Below are 19,514 nucleotides of genomic sequence, written 5' to 3'. Positions count from 1 at the left end.
CTCACCTGCACATGGGACATTCTCCAAAACAAACCATATATTATCGCATATATTATCCCAAAATTAAGTAAATGCAAAGGTATTGAAATTATCCCATGTGTAATATCTGACCATAGCGCACTGAAATGGGAAATTAATGGCAAAAGAAACTGCAAAACCTGCATAAATACATGGAAATTAAATGACAACCAGTGGACTACAGATGAAATTAAAAAAGAAATAAAGCAATACCTACAATTCAATGAAAATGTAGAAACAACATACTACAATCTGTGGGATGCAATGAAAGTAGTCTTAAGAGGGAAATATATGGCAATAAATTATCATATCAAGAAAACAGAATGAGCACAAATAAACAACCTAATGCTACATCTCAAGCTTCTAGAAAAGAAGATCAAGTTAAACCCAAAGCTCATAGAAGAGAGGAAGTTGTAAACATTAGAGCAGAAATCAATGAAATTGAAACTAAAAAAAAAAAAATACAAACAATTAATGAATGAATCAAAAAGCTGGTTTTTTGAGAGAATAAACAAAATTGACACTTCTAGCTACCCTTATCAAGAAAAAGCAAGAAAAAACTCAAAGTCATGCAATAAGGACTTGAAAAGGTGGAAATTACTACAAATCCAACGTAAATTCAAAAGGTCATGAATACCTATTTTGAAAATCTCTACTCACAGAGTGGAAAAACACTGAGGAAATAGACAAATTTCTAGAAACATATGAACTACCAAAGCTCAACCAAGAAGATATAGCAATTTTGTTTGTTTTATTATTTAAAAAAGAGAAAAGTCAGAAAAGAAAAGCAAAAAGCAAAAGGCATAAACAACAGCAGATTCAAAACAATAACAATAGAGGTCTTCAAGACAGAATGAAAGAAATTTAACAATGGTTGATATGTTGCATATTGTTCATTTTTTTCAAATATAGAGAAGAATATTAAAATACAAAAACAGAAAAGAAGTGTAGAACAACATTGAATTAAAAAATTATGATTGTAGAATCTCTAGTTGTTACATTTCTCATTGTCATCTTAAAAAAATAGTTGCCAAAGTCAAAATCGAAGAATAAATAGTGGCTAGATACTCAAACATTGATAGTACAAATCTTTCTGTTCAATGTTCCAACAGAGATTCGTAATATAGTCATCTATCTTACACACTATACATACCATTATACTCTTTAGAGCACTTCACTTCCCTTTTGCTTTCACAGTATCTATTATACTTTTTAGATCCCATTATTCTGTCAGTTTTTATTGTTTCTTACACTAGAGAGACAATGTGATACTTACTCATGTGAGTCTTATTTCAAAAATGATATTTTCAAGTTATATCCATTTACCTATAAAGGCCTCAAGATCAGCCTTTTTATAGCTGATTAGTATTCCATTGTATAAAAATACCACATTTTTTTCATCCTCCCTGCAGTTGATAGGTATTTTGGTGTTTCCAAGATTTAACTATCACAAATTGTGCTGCTATGAACATGGGTACACATATAACCCTGCTACATGACCTTTTCAATTTTTCTGGGGGAAATACCCAGGAGGGGAATAGCAAGATTGAATGGAACTTCCAATCCTAGCTTTTTGAGGAATCTCCATACTGATTTCCATATTGGTTACACCTGTCTGCACTCCCACCAATATTGGAGAAGAGTTTCTTTTTCCCGCATCCTCGCCAACATTTGTTATGTTTTCTTGATGGCAGCCATTCTTTCTGGGGTGAGATGAAATCTCAATGCTGTTTTAATTTACATTTCTTAAATTACCAGTGATGGTGAACAGTTCTTCATATATTTATTTGCCATTTGTATATTTTCATCTGAGAACTGTGTGTTCATCTCAAATGCCTATTTTTGGAGAGGGTCTTTGAATTTTGGAGGCTTGACGTTTTTCAGCTCTTTATATGTTCTGGATATAAGTCCTTTGTCTGAGGAACTGTTGGCTAAAATTCTTTTCCATTACGTGGGTCTTCTTTTCACTTTGTTGGTAATTTCTTTTGACATGCAAAAACTTTTTAGTAATGTGCGATCCCAGTTGTTGATCCTTTAAAAGTATTTCCCATATTGTTTGCATTTCATTCATGAATTCTCTCCCTATCCCTATGTCTTCAAGGTTTATACCTACTTTGTCTTCTGCTAGATTTAGTGTTTCTGTTTTAATATTTAGATCTTTGATCCATTTTTACTTTTGTTTAGTGTATGGTGATGAGCATGGGTCTATTTTCAGTCTTTGGCATGTGGAATGCCATTTTTTTCCAACACCATTTGTTAAAGAGGCTATCCTTCTTCCAGTGAACATGTTTGGTCCCTTTGTCAAATCAACAGAGCCAAAAATAAAAATCACATGATCATCTCAATAGACGCAGAAAAAGCTTTTCATAAAGTCCAACAACTGTCCATGATAAAAACCCTCAGAAACTCAGAATACATGGTGTCTACCTCAATCTCATAAAGGCCATCTATGACAAATCAGCAGCCAACATTATATGAAATGGACAAAACCAGAAAGCTTTTATACTAAAACCAGGAACAAGACAAGGATGTCTACTATCACCACTCCTCTTCAATATAGTTCTGCAAATACTACCCAGAGCAATCAGATGAGAGAGAGAAATAAAAGGAATAAAGATAGGAAAGGAAAAAGTTAACTATCACTATTTGCAGATTACATGATACTGTATAGAGAAGACCCAAAAACTCCATTAAAAGACTACTAGAGGTAATAAACAAATTTAGCAGTGTAGCTGGATACAAAGTCAATGCTCAAAAATCAATAGCATTCATGTATACAAACAAAAAACTCACCAAGAAAGAAATTAAGGAAATATCACCTTTAACAATAGCATCTTAAAAATGAAATAGTTAAGAATCAACTTAACCAAGAATGTAAAAAAACCTTTATGCCAAAAATTATGCTACTCTAAAAAGGAAGTTGAAGAGGATATTAGAAAATGGAAGGATATTCCTTGCTCTTGGCTAGGAATAACCAACACTGTGAAAATGGGCATAATCCCAAAACTATTACACAGATTTAATGCAATCCCAATCAAATACCATTGATATACCTCACAGATCTAAAGAAAACACTCCTAAATTTCATTTGGAAACAGAAGAGACTTAGAATAGAAAATGCAATTCTGGGCAACAAAGGCAAGGCAGGAGGCATCTCAATTCCTGACTTGAAACTGTACTAAAAAGCCACAGTGATAAAATCAGCATGGTACTGGCAAAGAAATAGACCTGCGGACCAGTGGAACAGATTAGAAGATGCAAACACAACTACAAAGACACTCAGCCACCTGATATTTGACAAAGGTGCTAAACATGTTCACTAGAAGAAGGATAGCCTCTTTAATAAATGGTGTCAGAAAAATTAGCTTTCCACATGCTGAAGACTGAAACTAGACCTATGCATATCACCATGCACAAAACTAAAGTCTAAGTGGATCAAAGATCTAAATATTAAAACAGAAACACTAAATCAACTGGAAGACAAGGTAGTAGTCTTGAAGACATAGGGGTAGAGGCAGAGAATTCATGAATAAAATGCAAACTGCATGGGAAACATTTCAAAGAATCAACAACTGGGATCTCATATTACTGACAAGTTTCTGCATTTCAAAAGAAATCACCAACAGAGTGAAAAGAAAACCCACAGAATGAGAAAGAGTTTTAGCCAACAACAACCCCTCAGAGGAAAGACTTATATCCAGAATACATAAAGAACTGAAAAACATCAAGGCCCCCAAATTCAAAGACCCTCTCCAAAAATGGGCATCTCAGAGGAACACACAGTTCTCAGATGAAGACATACAAGTGGAAAATAAATACATGAAGAAATGTTCACCATCACTGGTCATTCAAGAAATGCAAATTAAAACAGCGCTGAGATTTCATCTCACCCCAGAAAGAATAGCTGCCATCAAGAAAACAACTGATAGCAAATGCTGGCAAAGCTGTGTGGAAAAAGGAACAGTGCTCTGTTGTTGGTGGGAGTGTAGACTGGTGTGGCCACTACAGAAATCAGTATGGAGATTTCTCAAAAGACGAGGATTAGAAGTTTCATTCAACTCAGCTATTCCCCTCCTGGGTATTTTCCCAGAAAACCTGAATAGGTCATGTCACAATGATGTATGTGCACATATGTTCATAGCAGCACAATTTGTAATAGCTAAATCTTGGAAACCACCAAAATGCCCATCAACTGCAGAGTGGATAAAAAAGATGTGGTAGATTTATACAATGGAAAATTACTCAGCTATAAAAAGGATGGTCTTCAGGCCTTCATATTGAAATGGAGACAACTTGAGACAATCCTCATAAGTGAAATAAATAATCATATTTATAAATATCACATTGTGTCTCTAGTGTAAAAAAATAATAACTGTAGGAGTAGTAAAACCCAAAATGTGTAATTGCTATTATAAAACAGAGAGGAAAAGAAAGCGCTCTAAAGGATTTAATTGCATGTAAGTTTAAGTGTGTAAGATAGATGACCGTATTACTCAGTTTTTGTTGGATCATTGAACAGAACTGTTTGCAGTCTCACTGTTTGAATCTCCACTTTGTATGCTTTTGTAACTTAAAGCACTGTTTCTAAGATGACAGTATGTAATTTATCAACTAGTGATTTCTTATTGTTTTTTTTTTTTTTTGGAATTCTGTATTGTTGCTACCCTTCTTTCTGTTTTGCTTTTTTTTTCTCTTTAAATAAAATTTTATAAAAAGATGTGGTATTTTGTACAGTCACAAAGAAGGATAACCTGTACACTTTTATAGGTATATCAACACATCTTGAGATCATTCTTATAATTGAAATAAATCAGACACATATGTTTAAACATTATACTGTCTCACTAGTGTGAGAAGCTGTAAGAAACTATATATAATATATATATTCATATATATATATATCATAGTTAAATTAAGATAGTTATATTACTGATTTCTCTGAGTTCACTGAAGAGAAAAATTTGTGTCTGTATTGTCTGAACAATTGAATGCAGATGTTCTGTTCTAGAGATGACTGATTTGGGGATGGCAATGTGCAATGTGTGTACCATTGTTGCCTCCTGATTGTTGTGTTTTGACATTTTTCCCCCTTTGAAATAAAATGGATTTTTAAAAGTAGCAATAAAAATATCAAAAATAAATTCAGTCATTAGGCTCAAAATTGATCTTGTGGGGAAATTTGATTTGATTCTCATCAAATTTAGTTTTCAATCAGAATTGCAGAGAGAATTGAATTCGTGAACCAAGACGCCACTGTATTTTTACTGGGATTCCATTGTTTATATATCAGTTTTGGAAGTATGGCCATTTTGACAATGTTTGTTTTGCCTATTCAGGAATAGAGTATGTCTTTCCATTTTCTGATATTCTCTTCGTTATCCTTTTTATAGTTTTCAGTTCCTATATTGGATTTTAATTCTTAAATATGTATTTAATTTTTCTTGAAACTACAATAAATAGTATTGTTTTATTTAAAAATGTTTTATAGGTAATGTTAATGTATGTCAGTATACAGTTGTCAGTATGAATGAAGAGAAACACGTATCTACCCCAAATTAACATACTTAACTTAATGTTACCAGAAGGATACCGGTAACCAAATGGAGGAAATAAGTAAATAGCCCACAGTAGAGATGGGTTTACCTAACATCACCATACGTGACAGCAAAATGAGCAGAGAAGCAGTCAAAAATATAAGTAATGAATAGGAGCTAGAGAAGAGGACAACAATAGAGATGGGCTCTCAGGGACCAGGTGAACATCACAGGAAATACGGATAGAAGGAAAGCTGGAGAACACAACAATTTCATATGCTAGACTCAAAAATACATTTTTTCAGAACTTCAACAATTTCATACAAGATCAAGGTGACATAAACAACAGTGGAAAAGAATTCCATGAAGTGCAAGATGTGGGATTAGTGTGTTATAAAATATCATGAGTGTGGGATTAGTGTGTTATAAAATACCATGAGATGGCTGAATATTAATCTAGTATGCCAAAATACACAGAATAAATCTACAAAGAAAGAACAAAGAATTGAAATTAGCATTTTTTCTTCAAGAAAAAACAAACCAGTAAAATACAAATAAAACCCAGGACTTAAGTTTATATAATTGACAGTATTCAGTAGGGTAAAAAGTATTAAATAATGAAACAAAGGATGTCCTTGTAAAGACATTTCTAGAATTAAGGGAGGAATAAAACAAAATTATAGTGTGAAGATATTAAGGTTCTAAATTTAGAAACAATGATTTAACACACAAGTGTAATTTAACAGTATGTTCTAAGTTACATAAAGAAGTAAACAATTCAGCTTGTTGAAAAACTTCTATAATTATGTAAATTTTATACAGACTCTTGAATTACACTTTCTACAGTGAAGAAAATCCTCTAAATATAGAACTAATAGATAACCCCTGATAGAACAGATTCACAAACCACAAATAGGAACTAAAGAAAACAACAAATGCCATAAAAAATGTATAACTTCTGATTAAACACAAAAAAATGGTTCATTTATAATACATGGTGAGGCACAAGATAAATGCAGTTTTTTTAAAAAGTACAGTAGACTTTAAAAATGTAAGGCATCACCCAACTTCACAGTTTCTCAGTAAGATACCTGAAAACCATATTTTCTTAAGTTTGAACTCACACTACATTCAACAAAAGCCTGAGCAAATGTTTCTTGTTCTAAATGAATAATGGCACCCAAAAGGAATCAAGGGTGGCTTACTGCAAAGTCTCATGCATGTGAGAAAATGAACATGAGAAATGTGTTGCAAAGGAATTTTTCTATGCTTGCAAAGGAATTTTTCTAAACAAAACCAGTGCGGGCTCAGAGGAGATCACTGTCACCGTATGTGGCCAAAAGTGTCGCTGTGCCACAGAAAGACAATTTCGTGACAGAACTCAAAAACCAGAAAGCAGCTAGAAACAAGACTTGGTAAACAGTGTTTGTGGTATTTGTTTCTATTGCAGCAACTGAGTGAGGTTTCCAGGGGCAGGTGGCCAGTGGCAGAATGCTATTCAAGTATACCAGGGAAATCGTCCTCTCTCCTAAATTGTTATATAAATGCATTCCAGGGGACAGTTCACAAGAAGCTACCTGTAACCTCAAAGTGATTACCACAGCAGAAAAGGATGACAGGTCAGACCCTAGGAATCTGCATGTCAAAAGCAAACTTAATTGTGTGTCAACTATTTTGGAGATGGAGGCAGGAGGACAAGAACTTCAGTGCTAGCCTGGGAAACTTAGAAAAAGCCTGTCTGAGAATAAAAACAAAAGGGGCAGGGATATAGTTCAGTGGTAAGGTAACCCCTAGGTTACATCCTCGGTATCACCAAAATAAAGCAAGTAAGTTTCACAGGCAAAATAGCACAAACAATAAAAAGAAAAATGGTAAATCAGGAAGACCTCAAGTTTTTCTGCTATCACCTATTAGTAAGAATAGTGGAAAAGAAAAAAACACATTAATCCATAGAACAGAAGTATTCTTAGGAGACCTTAATATGGAAATCTGTTCTGTACCCACACTGAATGCTAAGAACCTGAAAGACCGAGTGTGTGCCTCCCACAGGGACTGCTAATCAAAGGCTGGACCTGCCTTTTGACTATCCTTATGGCTCTGAGGAATAACAATCTCAGAAGACCTAACTCGTCCCCATTATACAGAGCTGAGAAGTGTTCAAAGCTGAATGCAAGGGCTGAGTCACCATAACAGGGAGAGACAACAGGGACAGCTCAGTGTGATTTCTGGGTACCCACATGTAAGGACAAATAGCTGTGGTTTCCCATCTCCTGACTGGATCTTCGGAACACAGGGCATGGGGTCAAACATGGACATGGAACATGGTGTAGAGACCAAGACCATGGAGCCCTCTGCTCTGATATTTATGGAAACAAAGCAGCATCAGGTGGACTCAAGTATGCAAGGGTCTAATGGAGACTCAAACAGTCCTTGGACTCTGAGTGTAGCATGAAAGGCAAGTAAAAGAAACAATAGTGACACTTGTCATTTGGGTGACAGGTGACAACTGCTAGTAAAGAGTGTGAGTGCCAAGGGAGTAAGCTTCTTTTCCTACAGAACTGTACTAAAGTTTCCCAAATGCTGTTTAATGGTGCAGGTTCCATTCTGGCTGTCTGAGAACACTCTTACCTGTGTTTGTATCTTTGACACATTTCCACTCATGTGGATTTCTTGATACTATTACTTGGCCATCCACCCTCCAGGGCTCTCTTCCTTGCTCCAACATGGAAACAATATTCAGGTCAAAAAGAGATATTCCTGATTGTAAAAAGAAAGACATGTGATGTGTAGCTTTGCCAGACTCCAGTCCTATTACTGGAGAAAGAGATTTTAGAGTGATCTAGACAAATATTTCACTGTTCTACAAAAATATTTAGTACTCTTCCAAGCACCAATGATTCAAAAGCAGTGGTATAAGAACAAGGAACCATGTATTTTAAAAATCTGTTATAAGCCTTCATGTATATTTCCACTATGGAACCATGCGTGACATATTCATCATGAAGAGAATGGAACACTTGAAGAAAGAAGACAGTTAAGTTCAGATTCCACACTGTGAAGCCTCACAGTTCAGAGGCAACTGGGCATCTGTCTCTGTCAAACAATGCAGAAAATGCCATAAAGACCAAGGGGATATGAGGGTACAAAGTAGATCTGACTGCTGGATGGAAGTCATCCTCACCTACAGAGATCAGGTTACTGTAGTTCTCCAACATCACCTCTCTGTAAAAAGTTCTCTGAACAGGGTCCAAGAATTTCCATTCTTCCTGGGTGAATTCTATGGTCACATCCCCAAATGTCAACAGGTCCTAAAAAGAAATAAATATTTTACCACGAGGAAATGTGGAGAGTTATAATCTCCATATAAAATGAAAGATAGAGAAATGTAAGGGTTAATTCAATTGAAGTGAGTAAGTTAGATCCATGCTGTCATGTCAGGAGTTTCCAGATCAAGCTCATTTTGAAACTCCCAAGTGATATAGTGTTCTATGAGAATGAGCTAACTGGTGCTGGGAGGTTCCCAGGTCACTTCAGCAGATGTTGGTCATCATGAAGACCTAGGAAGAATTAGTAATGATATTCAGTTCCACCCCCAACCTCCAGGGAAGAGAGGACATCTAACCTTTGCACTGATTAGAATGTTAACGATATAACTAACCATGCCTATGGAATGAAGCTTCTATAAAAACTCTAAAATACAGGGTTCAAAGGAGCAGGCAGATGGGTGAATATCTGGAGGTTTCCAGAAAGTAAAGCAACCAGAGATGGCATAGATACACTATGTTTCTTATCCCGCAGCTCACCCTATGTGTCTTTTCCCCCTGGGTGTCCATCTTTTCAATAAACTTTAGAAGAAAAGCTAATGGTAAGTGTTTTTCTGAGGTCCTAAAGCAAATTATTTGAAACCAAGAATGGGGTTGTAGGGATGGGAGTCCTGATCTCTAGCTAATCATTACGAACCCAGACAGAAACTTGTGCTTGGAGCTGTCATCTGATGTGGGGTCACATTTGTGGATCTGAGTCCTATCTTGTGCCACTGTATGTTGGAAACTTTTCATTTGTAGAAGGACTCACAGCCAAGTTAGACTTAAATCTCAGAGGCTTTGGACTTGGACTTTGCAGTAATGCTGACACTGTTAGGACTCTAGCAACTCTTAGAGATGCACTAAATGTCTTTTGCATAAAGGAGGTGCATGTGTTTTGGGGGGATGAAAGGCAGAATGTTACAGTTTGTGTCTGGATGGCCTCCCAAAGCCTCATACAGTCATGGGGGTGAGCTTCTAGAGTTTGTGATGATTTATGGTCCAGTGCTGGGATTATGGTTGTGAATGCTACACCTACCCTAGGGTGGATGTAACCTACACACATTATAAGGAATGGAAACAGTCTTCTCTGTGCTCTTCCCTTTTTGCTCTTCTTGCTTTTGCTGTCTTTTGCCACCACGAACTGTTGCTCCTTGTCCATGCCACCCTACTTTGGAGCCAGCTGAGTATGGACTAAAATCTCCATAAACCATCAGCTAAATAAACCTTTTCTTCATTAACTTTGGATGTTGAATATTTTGTCTCAGCAATGAGAGAAAAGTAAACAAGACAGCATCTGGTAACAGAGAAGGGGGTTTATTGCTGTTACTAGACCAGACCATGTGGTTCAAGAGCCTTTGGGACTAACTTGTGGGAAAAATTTGGAAAATTTCTGAGATGTCACCTAAAAGTACAACATTGGAATGCCTTAAGTTATTCTGTATGGGAGATTCTGGTCAGAGCTCAGAAGATGATCAAACCAGTAAAGACCAGGCTCAGGAGGTTTCTGCTGGGAAAAGAACATTGGTTGCTAGAATCAAGACGATATATGTCATGGCTTGGCAGAAAGTTTGTCTGCATTTTGTTCATATCCAGAGACTTTGCCTGAGGCAAAGATTGAGGGGAGTGGAGTAATTAAACTGATGGAAGAAATTTCAAGGCAGTCAAATGTTGTGGCAGTGGTGTGGCTCTTGTTGGGGACTTTTAGTCAGATTTATGCTGCAAATCAAGAACAAAGAGTCCAGCAGATGATGTAAAATATTGTGAGTTTAGCTGATAAAGTAGCTCCAGTAAAGCTGTAGATTGCAAAGACAGAGCTGAGAAGACACTGACTGCTGAGAAGGAACAGGAGAATACAAAAGATGGTCTGAGGGCAATACAAGAAGTAACAAGTTGCAGCCACCCATGCAGCTCTTGAGGTTCTTGGAGTGAAGGACTGCGAGAGGATGAGAAAATAAAGAAGAGACAAAGCTGGGGTCAGGTGGAGCCCTTGCCCTCCTGATGGGAGGAAAGGAACTGGCCCCTTACTGTAGGGGTGTTTATTTACACCTTTTAGCAATTTAATGTCACATGACACCCTGTTGTCCTAGAAACCTCCTGTTCAGATTGTCTTGGGGCTAGGTATTCTCTGGGCTTACACAGTTTCTTCACATGGCTTATCCTGGGCTCTCTGTTCTTGAGGTGGTCATGCTCCAGCCTTGCACATATGGTCAATTTCCAGTTTCAACAGCTCCCAACAGCACATCTCCACCCTTTGCAGCTTCAAAACTGCAAAAGTTAAAGACTGCTTTGAAGAGAAAGCTGAAGAGCACCATGTTCCACAATGGCAGCAGCAGCCATACCAAATTCCAAAATGGTGGCAGCTGCACCAGTTGCAGAATGGTGGCAGCCTAGAGAATTTTTTCCTCAGAAGTGGATTATTAGGACCCTGCATTTCAGACCCTTGACCACTACAGCCAAGAGACAAGAAAGCTTGGATACTGCTTCAGCTGACTGTAGACACTGGCATTATCCATGTGGCATTGGTTTTAGATGCCTGCAGAATGCAAGAGTTCTTAGCTTCCACCCACATTTCAGAAGGCCTGGGAATCCAGGCAGTGTGCCCTCGATAGGGTAGTCTGTGAAGCTGTCAGGGTGAAGCCAAAGATGCAGTGGAGACCCCAGAAGTTTAGAGAAGCCAGGAACATGAATCATTTGATAAAATTTGCAAGGAGGGAGCAAAGTGAACCTAAGAGAAAATTTTGGGAGCCACAACCATCAGAAATGCCATAAAGGCAGAACCGTACAAACCCTTTGGAGCTCATAATTTTCCACATATTGCTTCAGATATTCTACATGGAACTACAGGACTTAATGTTTTCCCTGTTGGATGTTGGCCTTCTTTTGGTCCCATTCTGTTGTATCCCTGTTTATATCCTTTGGAATGGTAATATTTATCTTATGCCAATGAACACTGGAAGTGTTTAACTTTTCATTCATACAGGGGCTCATGGTTAAAAGTTTGCCTTAGATCTCAGAGGAGACTTCAGACTTGGACTTTTCAACAATGCTGAAACTCTTAGGACTCTACCAACTCTTGGAGATGCACTAAATGTGTTTTTCATAAAGGATATGCAAGAGACTGGGAGGCCAGGGGCAGAATGTTATGGTTTGTGTCTGGATGCCCCCTCCCTCCAAAGCCTCACACAGTCATGGGAGGACGCTTCTAGAGTTTGTAATTGATTATGGTTGTGAGTGCTAGACCTGCCCTAGGTTGGTTGTGACCTCCATACAATACAAGAAAGAGTCTTTTATCTATGCTTCTCTCTTTTTGCTCTTGTTGCTTTTGCTATTTTCTGCTACCATGGACTGTTGTTGTTGACCATGAGCCACCCTTCCTTGAAGCCAGTTGAGTATGGACTAAAACCTATACAAACTTCAGCTAAATAAACTTTTTCTTCCTTAACTTTGGGTGCTGAGCATTTTGTTTCAGCAACAAGGGATAAATGGAATCTAGGCTATACTTAGTGTCAGGGTTACATTGAATTAGAGGGCATTTCCATACAGAACTGCTTGCTCGGTATGCAGAGAAAAATCTTCATACACCTGGAGTGACAGGAGAAAGAGAGTTTGTCTTTCCTATGCAGGGATATGATTGTGTCTCATTATACTTTTATGTAAAAGGTTATAGTACTCTAAATCACGTATAGATTTCTCATTTTGTGGAAAATATAAGAAATGCACAAATAAAAGACCACAAACAGGTTTTTCTCTTATGAAATTGTTAAATATTATGTTCAATATTCTAATTAATATGCAGTATCTACATGAGCTAAAGGATGAGTCATGTATTCATACTATGAAATGACACAGTTCACAGTAGATTTAAAGAAAGATTAGAATCTAACAATCATGATAATGACAGCAATAGTAATGGCTAAAGCTTTTGGACACTTCTAGGTACTCTATATTATTATAGTTCCTTAACATATATAAATCATAGTAAAACATAATAGCCCACAACAGAAATCGTTCCTTCTTATCATGGGGAAAACTATGTTTACAGACACTAAAGGGCTTACTTCAGTTTGAAGAGCTAAAAATGGCAGAGGAAACAGCTGAAACTAAGTGCCCAGGAATCAATGTGAAAGCTAAAAAATTAACAGTTAAGTAGCAGATATAGCATCAAAAATACATCAATATTAGGTTTCCTAAATTAGATATCTGGAACCAAGTTCACGATAACATCATGGGTTAACATAACATCATGCACACACAGTCACCCATATTAAAAGTTTCACACTGCTACCAGTGCATTAACAGGATATGGTATAAATTTAAGAGAAAAAATTTTTATAATATAGTTCTTACCATTCAAAAACACGAACTTAGGGTTGGAATGTAGCTCAGTGGTAAAGCACAAGCTTAGCATGCAAGAGGCTCTATGTATGAATTTCAACAATGAAAAATATTCAAATAAATGAATATTTAAAATAGTGAACTTGATTTTTAAAAAATGGAACTGCATATCCACATACTCATGCACACACATTACACTTAAATTAACAAATAGGTGTCTCTCTCAAAGATTCTTTTGAGTGGTTTTTTATGAGAATAAAACCGAACAAAATAAAACAGAATAAAGCCAAACAACATAAAACAGTGAAAGCAATACAAGACTTCAAAACAAGGCAAGTGAGCTGTGGGCATGCCAGGGAGAGAAAGAGTCAGTGTCTCCTGAGAAATAGCCATGTTGGGGGAACTGACCAAGAAAGCATCCAGCCATCCTTTCTGGTAAACTGCAGTGAGAGAAAGCCTCAGGTGCACCAAGGAGAGAATAAGTCAGTGTCTCCTGTGAGCCTACCAGCAGGTTGGCTGAGAATCAAATGTCCCATCCTCCCCTCCCCATTAGTAACTGGGTGGTTTTGAGGACAGCCAGAGTTGATAACAATTAAAGCACATAAAACAACAAAATGCTTGTATTGTTTGGTTAATTACACTGACCTAGGACCAGAGCATCTCTTGGGAGGATGACAGTATGCAATATAGCAAATATGGGGGATTTCCTTCTATCTTGTCTTTGAAGGCCAATATTGTTTTGCTTTGTCCTGATTAATTGTTTTGCTCTATTAAATATTCTGTTTTGATTGTTTTTCTTTCTTTTTTGGTACTGGGGATTGTACTTATGACCTCACACTTGCCAGAGAGGTGCTTGTGCCACTGAGCCAAACCCTCGGCCCCTTGATCAGTTTTATAGTGTTCTGTTTTTGGTTTGATTTTGCTATACGTGATTGAATGGACAACTATTGTGAAGATAACAAGATATATTATGGTACCTATTATCGTTATGCCAGTATCCTGCTCTGAAGTTCTGTACCAATTTCACTGCATTGTCCTGATTGGCTTTGTTCTGTCTTGTTTTGTTGTGCTTTACTATCTTTGTGATAAAAAATGTTTTAAAAAAAATCAACAAAAATGACAAGTGCTTCATAGAACTATGACCAATGCAGCTTTCTCACATGACCCACCTCACAGGTCCCAGTGAGATGGACTCATAGTGATGAGGAGGCTGAGGGAGGCCCAGGTGAGTGTAAGGAAACACAGCAGGATACAGGATTACATGAAGTTCACTGTCCTGTGTCCAGCACTTTGCAAAGGAGATACAGAACAAGCAAATAAGATCCCATCACTTTACCTCAGTAACAGCCATTTGTGATTACTTTTCTTTCCTATTCCTTCTTTTCCAGGTTTCTTCCTTATGTTATATGAATATTTGAAGGTTAATCCTGAATGTCAAAAACATAACAGTTTAAGGCTGAGAAGGAACTACACATCTCCTTACTGGTAACAGAGCCACATACATGTAAAGAACTTCACAGTGTGGAAAGATGGGTCCTCTGCTGCCCACTGCACTGAGGTGAGGATGCAGTACCATGAAACTCCTATAGGAAGCCCAACCAGAGGAGCCAGGCTGCAGTGAGTTCTTCTTCAAGACATAGTCCCTGCCCAGACTGAATCCATGCATACCACTTGCCTCTCATTCCTGCACAGGTCAAAAGCTAATCTCAGAAAGAAATGCAGGATGATTCAGGGATGACAATGCACAATGTATGTACCATTGTTGCCCCCTAATTGACGTGTTTTGAAATTTTTTGTTTTACTTTTTTTTTCTTGTTTTTTTTTTTTCTCTTTGAAATAAAATGTATTTAGAAACAACAACAAAAAGGCAGAAAGACACAGAGACAGGCAGAGGTGGGGTGGGGGTGGGGGCAACACACAGTCCAGTGGCCAGTGCTATGCAGAGAACAGAATCAACTTTAAACATTACTACGGTGGTCTACCAGGCTGCCCTTGGGAATGAGAAGCTCTGGCAAGGGGCTACAGGAGACTTACTGGCACAACACCTCAACATTCCAATGGGAAGCCAGCGTTGAACACTATCAAGGGGGCAACCCAGCCCACCTCCTACCTTCTAGCTCTGCTCTTCCTTTGGCTACTTATTCTCCTGACCCCTCTTCCCGTTTCTCACAGGGAGGATGAGAAGCCGCCGCTGGAGGACCACAGCTCACCCTGGAACGCAAAACCCTGAGGTCATAGGACAGATCCAGGTCACCTCAACCGTCCTGGAGGGGAGAATTCGAGGAGAGGCCTGGGCCTGGGGCGGGGGAGGGGGACACGGAGACCCCAGAGGGGAGACTCAGAAGAGGCCGGATCCCCTTGCGGTGAGGACCGCGCCGGCCGCAGAGAGGGCAGCGGGCCAGGCGAGCACAGGAGGAGGAGGGAGGCGTCCGCGGCCCGCGCGGGATGGGCAGGACCGGCCTCCAGCACCTCCGCCCCGCAGGACCCATGTGGCCTTCACATCGCTGTCCGAATTTAGTAGGGTGCAGCGAGCGGGGCGGGGCCTTGAAATTCTCTAGGGACCTAGATCCTGACAGGGAGACGCTAGGGAACTCGGAGCTGACCACCTGAAGAGAGGGAAACCCAGACCCTGCAGTTCACCCTTTACTCCAGAGGACGCATTTGTAGGTCTGCAGGAAACCGCTTGAAGCCAGTAGGCACTGACGACCTGGCCGGTAGACGCGAGCGGTGGGCGTGGATACGTTAGCGGTGGGCGGGGAGACGCGAGCAATGGGCGGGGAAACTCGGGCGGTGGGCGGGGATACGTTAGCGGTGGGCTGGGAGACGCGAGCAATGGGCGGGGAAACTCGGGCGGTGGGCGGGGATACGTTAGCGGTGGGTGGGAAACGTGAATATTGGACGTGGCCGGGGTCCGCCCTCCCCTGTCCGGTTCTCACAGTGTAGTTTCTCCTACAAAGGTCCAACCTTTCAGGGATGCTGGATTCACTGTGCAGTGTGGACCCGGGATCTCCTTTAAGGAGGCCGCATGGCATAGGTACTGGGCGGTTCTTGTTATTAAAATTAATTGGGCCTATTTAATTGGAAATCTGTGGTATTGCCTGGGAAAAGTGCAAACTAGAGCCTAAACAGAAAATTGTGCTCTTTTCTTTCTAAAATTGCATGTCAACGTAAGCCAATGACAAAAATTATACAAGGAGACATGGTTGGTCGTGATCTTGTATTGTTGGGCATTGAGAAATGCATAGGCACATCTAGATGTACCATGGACTGTCTTCATACCAAAAGAAGATGTACTTGAAGATCATGTTTTAATGTGTACAAAAAATTGAATTCTGAAAAAGAAAAATACGAGGAATCCTGCTGTGTCTGATGGTATGATGAATGCAAAGCTAAGTAACACACTGGTGTATTTTCTGGTTTAAAACTGTTAAAGATTTAGAATAGAAAATAAATTCCTGAAACAGGCATGCGTGGTAAAGAATGTTTTATTCCATAACCGGTTTTCAAACATGGGAGTCAACTTAATATCTAACAAGAGGAAGTTGTTTAAAATCAGTACTCTGCGAGGTTTGGGCAGGAAGATCACAAGTTCCAGTCCAGCAAGATTTAACAAGATCCTATCTCAAAAAATGGACCGGAGAAGTAACTCAGTGTGAAGGCTCCAGTACTAAACAAAACAATAGATCCTGTTGTATTTTTAATGAAGAGAGTATTTCTTGCATTATCATTAAGATTCCCAGGCTGAATTTGTAGCCCTCCTGCCTCCTGTCTCTGCTCTCCACAATCAATCCCTCAGAGTAGTACTGACTTTAAAATGTGCTATGATGCTGGGCTAGTCTTTTAATCTGTTAAATTAATATAAAATGTTAGTTAATAGAACTGTGGGGCACCGGCGGCGGCTGAAAAGATAAGAAGTATGAAATATAAATGATCTTTATTTTGAGAATGTGGGGAGAGACACCCCCATCCCCTGGGGCGTGGCATCCCCCCTCCCCTTAGCGATCTCTCTGTGGAACACGTGGAGTGGAGGCTTATAAGTAGCCTAGGTTTGGGGTGGAACCTAAGGGGGCATTAGGGATGCACAGGTAGCCCATTGAGTTTGTTGCCATAGGTAAATTACTGGAGCTCCTTGGTTCCTCCTGAGGCTTTACCAGCTACAGTGTCCTGTCTGGGCCAAAACTCTTTCATTAGTAAATTTCCCCATTGAATCATTTTATTAGTGGAATAAAGTCCATTTGGCTTTCATTAATGGCTAAATATCTAACTTTAAATAAACTACAAAATTACAATTTCCATTATATATGGACATATCAGCCTGAGGAGACCCGTTACACTGTGACTAATGGCATATCAAACATTACTTCATGTTTAGATCATTATATGTAGCACTTGAATGTATATGGCTTTTTCATTTGTGTATTTCTTTGAATGCCCACAAAAATGTGAAATTCACAGTGAATAATTGGACTTTATATCTTCTGAAAGAAAGATTTCATAAAACAAAACTAGGGATAAATTTCCCAAAATTATCTTGCACATCCGTGAAATCAATCCTGAACATTTCCCTTCTGCTCACTTTTTTGTGCACAGGTAAACACTGTCCTTGGGTCCAATGGGTGAAATATCATTTTTGTTTAAGGGTCTGTTGACATACGTGTTCCTTGTGGCCATGGAACTCTTTCAGAAGTGGGAATGCCTGGACCCTGCACAGAGAACTGTATACAGTGATGTAATCTCAGGGAACTACAGGAACCTAGTTTCCCAGGGTAAAAATGACTTCCTTCCAGAAGCCAAATCTATTGTATTTCTTTGCATTTTTCTTTGTGTATTCATGGAATTCTCTGCATTAACTGAGACAGGTGCCTGTTGTCTCTGGAATATGAAGCTTCACTTACTCGTGTCTGGATTTTAACTGTCTTTCTTCAGGAATTCTGCCCCTTATGGTATTGTATTGGTTACTTTTCTCTTGTTGCAGAGATAAAACACCTGGTACCCAAAATGGAGGAAGGAAAGGTTTATTTAGCTCATAGTTTATGGAGGTTTCAGTCCAGACTTATCTGGCTCCAAGGCAGAGGAGCATATAGCAGAGGACAACAGTTCATGGTGGCAGAAGACACCAAAAGCAACAACTGCTAAAGGAGAGGAGTGCAAGAAGGAACATTCTTTCTGTCCTGTGTATTGTTTGTAGGCCTCTGGGTGTAGCACTCACAGCCGTAATCCCAGCATTGCACCATGAATCAGTCACAAACTCTAGAAGCCTGCCCCCATTACTGCATGAGGCTTTAGGGGGACATCCAGACACAAACCAGAATAGATAGACATATCAGTAATGATTCCAGAGCTGAAGTATAGGTGAAGGATTATGCAGATTTACAAAATATCCAGTTCCCTTGTGCTTTTGTATCATTGGTTTTGGAAGAGAGCGAGATATCTGCATAGAACTGTAAATATTTGTCCAGATCATCTTCCAGCTACCTGTGTTTTTGGTTGATTTTTTTTTTCTGAGAATCTCCAATATGACTTTTCCTTTATTCTGCCACATTGAACCCCCTGATGACTTTCTTTAAAATACTTTATACAATAAAGGCTGCCACTTTCTTCAGAGTATATAAATCATCATGTTTGACTTACTTCGCAGCTACAATGGCACCCATTGTTTTGAATAATTTTAGATAACATTCTCTACATCATTTGAATGCATTTCTTGCTGATCCTAAATAAGGTTCAATAAAGTGAGTATTTTTGAGTAATTTGCACCTGTGGCATTTCTTCATGAGTTAATAGTTCGTCGACAATCAATTCTCTAAATTTTAGCATAGAAATCTTATGAGTGTCCTATTGACGGTGTGTATAATGTACATTTACAACTGCGATCCCACAAATTAGCTATAGTACAAATTTTAAAATACCATTTTAAGTCTCCCTTAGGGAAATGTAATAGGATGGTGTCTAGTCTGCTTAATTAATACCATTCTTTACATTATTGTAATAAAAGCCAACATCAGTTTTATGTTTCCAGGTTTTCCTTTGACTGATGCATGTGTATGATTTTTACAAGTGATTAACATACACACAGTTCTTTTATGAATCCACTTGAAAGATTTTACATCAGAATGATTTTTGAAGTTTATGATTTTGTTGTGTTTTTACTGTCTCTGATTGAATTATAAAATTTTAAATTTGGCTATGTCATGCTGGAGAAATGTATTTGTTTCATCAAAGTGCTAAGGATTTATTCAAATAATAGCTATGCATATAATGTGTTGCTCAAATAATGTGCCAATAAATTTTCAAAGCAACACCATCCAGATTCTCATGGATT

The 19,514-nt window shown here is 38.6% G+C and overlaps 1 protein-coding gene across 1 annotated transcript in view; it reads right to left on the bottom strand.

The window, feature by feature from the left end:
- Positions 1-19,514, bottom strand: part of LOC100733486 (zinc finger protein 160-like) — a 64,175-nt gene that overhangs the window by 8,494 nt on the left and 36,167 nt on the right. Inside the window, 4 exon segments of the mRNA XM_013147820.3 lie at positions 8,181-8,309; positions 8,734-8,860; positions 15,517-15,798; positions 15,934-16,202. Coding sequence (XP_013003274.2) covers positions 8,181-8,309; positions 8,734-8,860; positions 15,517-15,798; positions 15,934-16,202 — 807 coding nt within the window.

This window comes from Cavia porcellus, unplaced genomic scaffold, assembly GCF_034190915.1.
Source record: "Cavia porcellus strain 051 isolate PalLab524CR breed Dunkin Hartley unplaced genomic scaffold, mCavPor4.1 scaffold_7, whole genome shotgun sequence".
NCBI lineage: Eukaryota > Metazoa > Chordata > Mammalia > Rodentia > Caviidae > Cavia > Cavia porcellus.
Note: the sequence above shows the minus strand (reverse complement) of the source record. Positions and strands in the feature narration are given on the sequence as shown.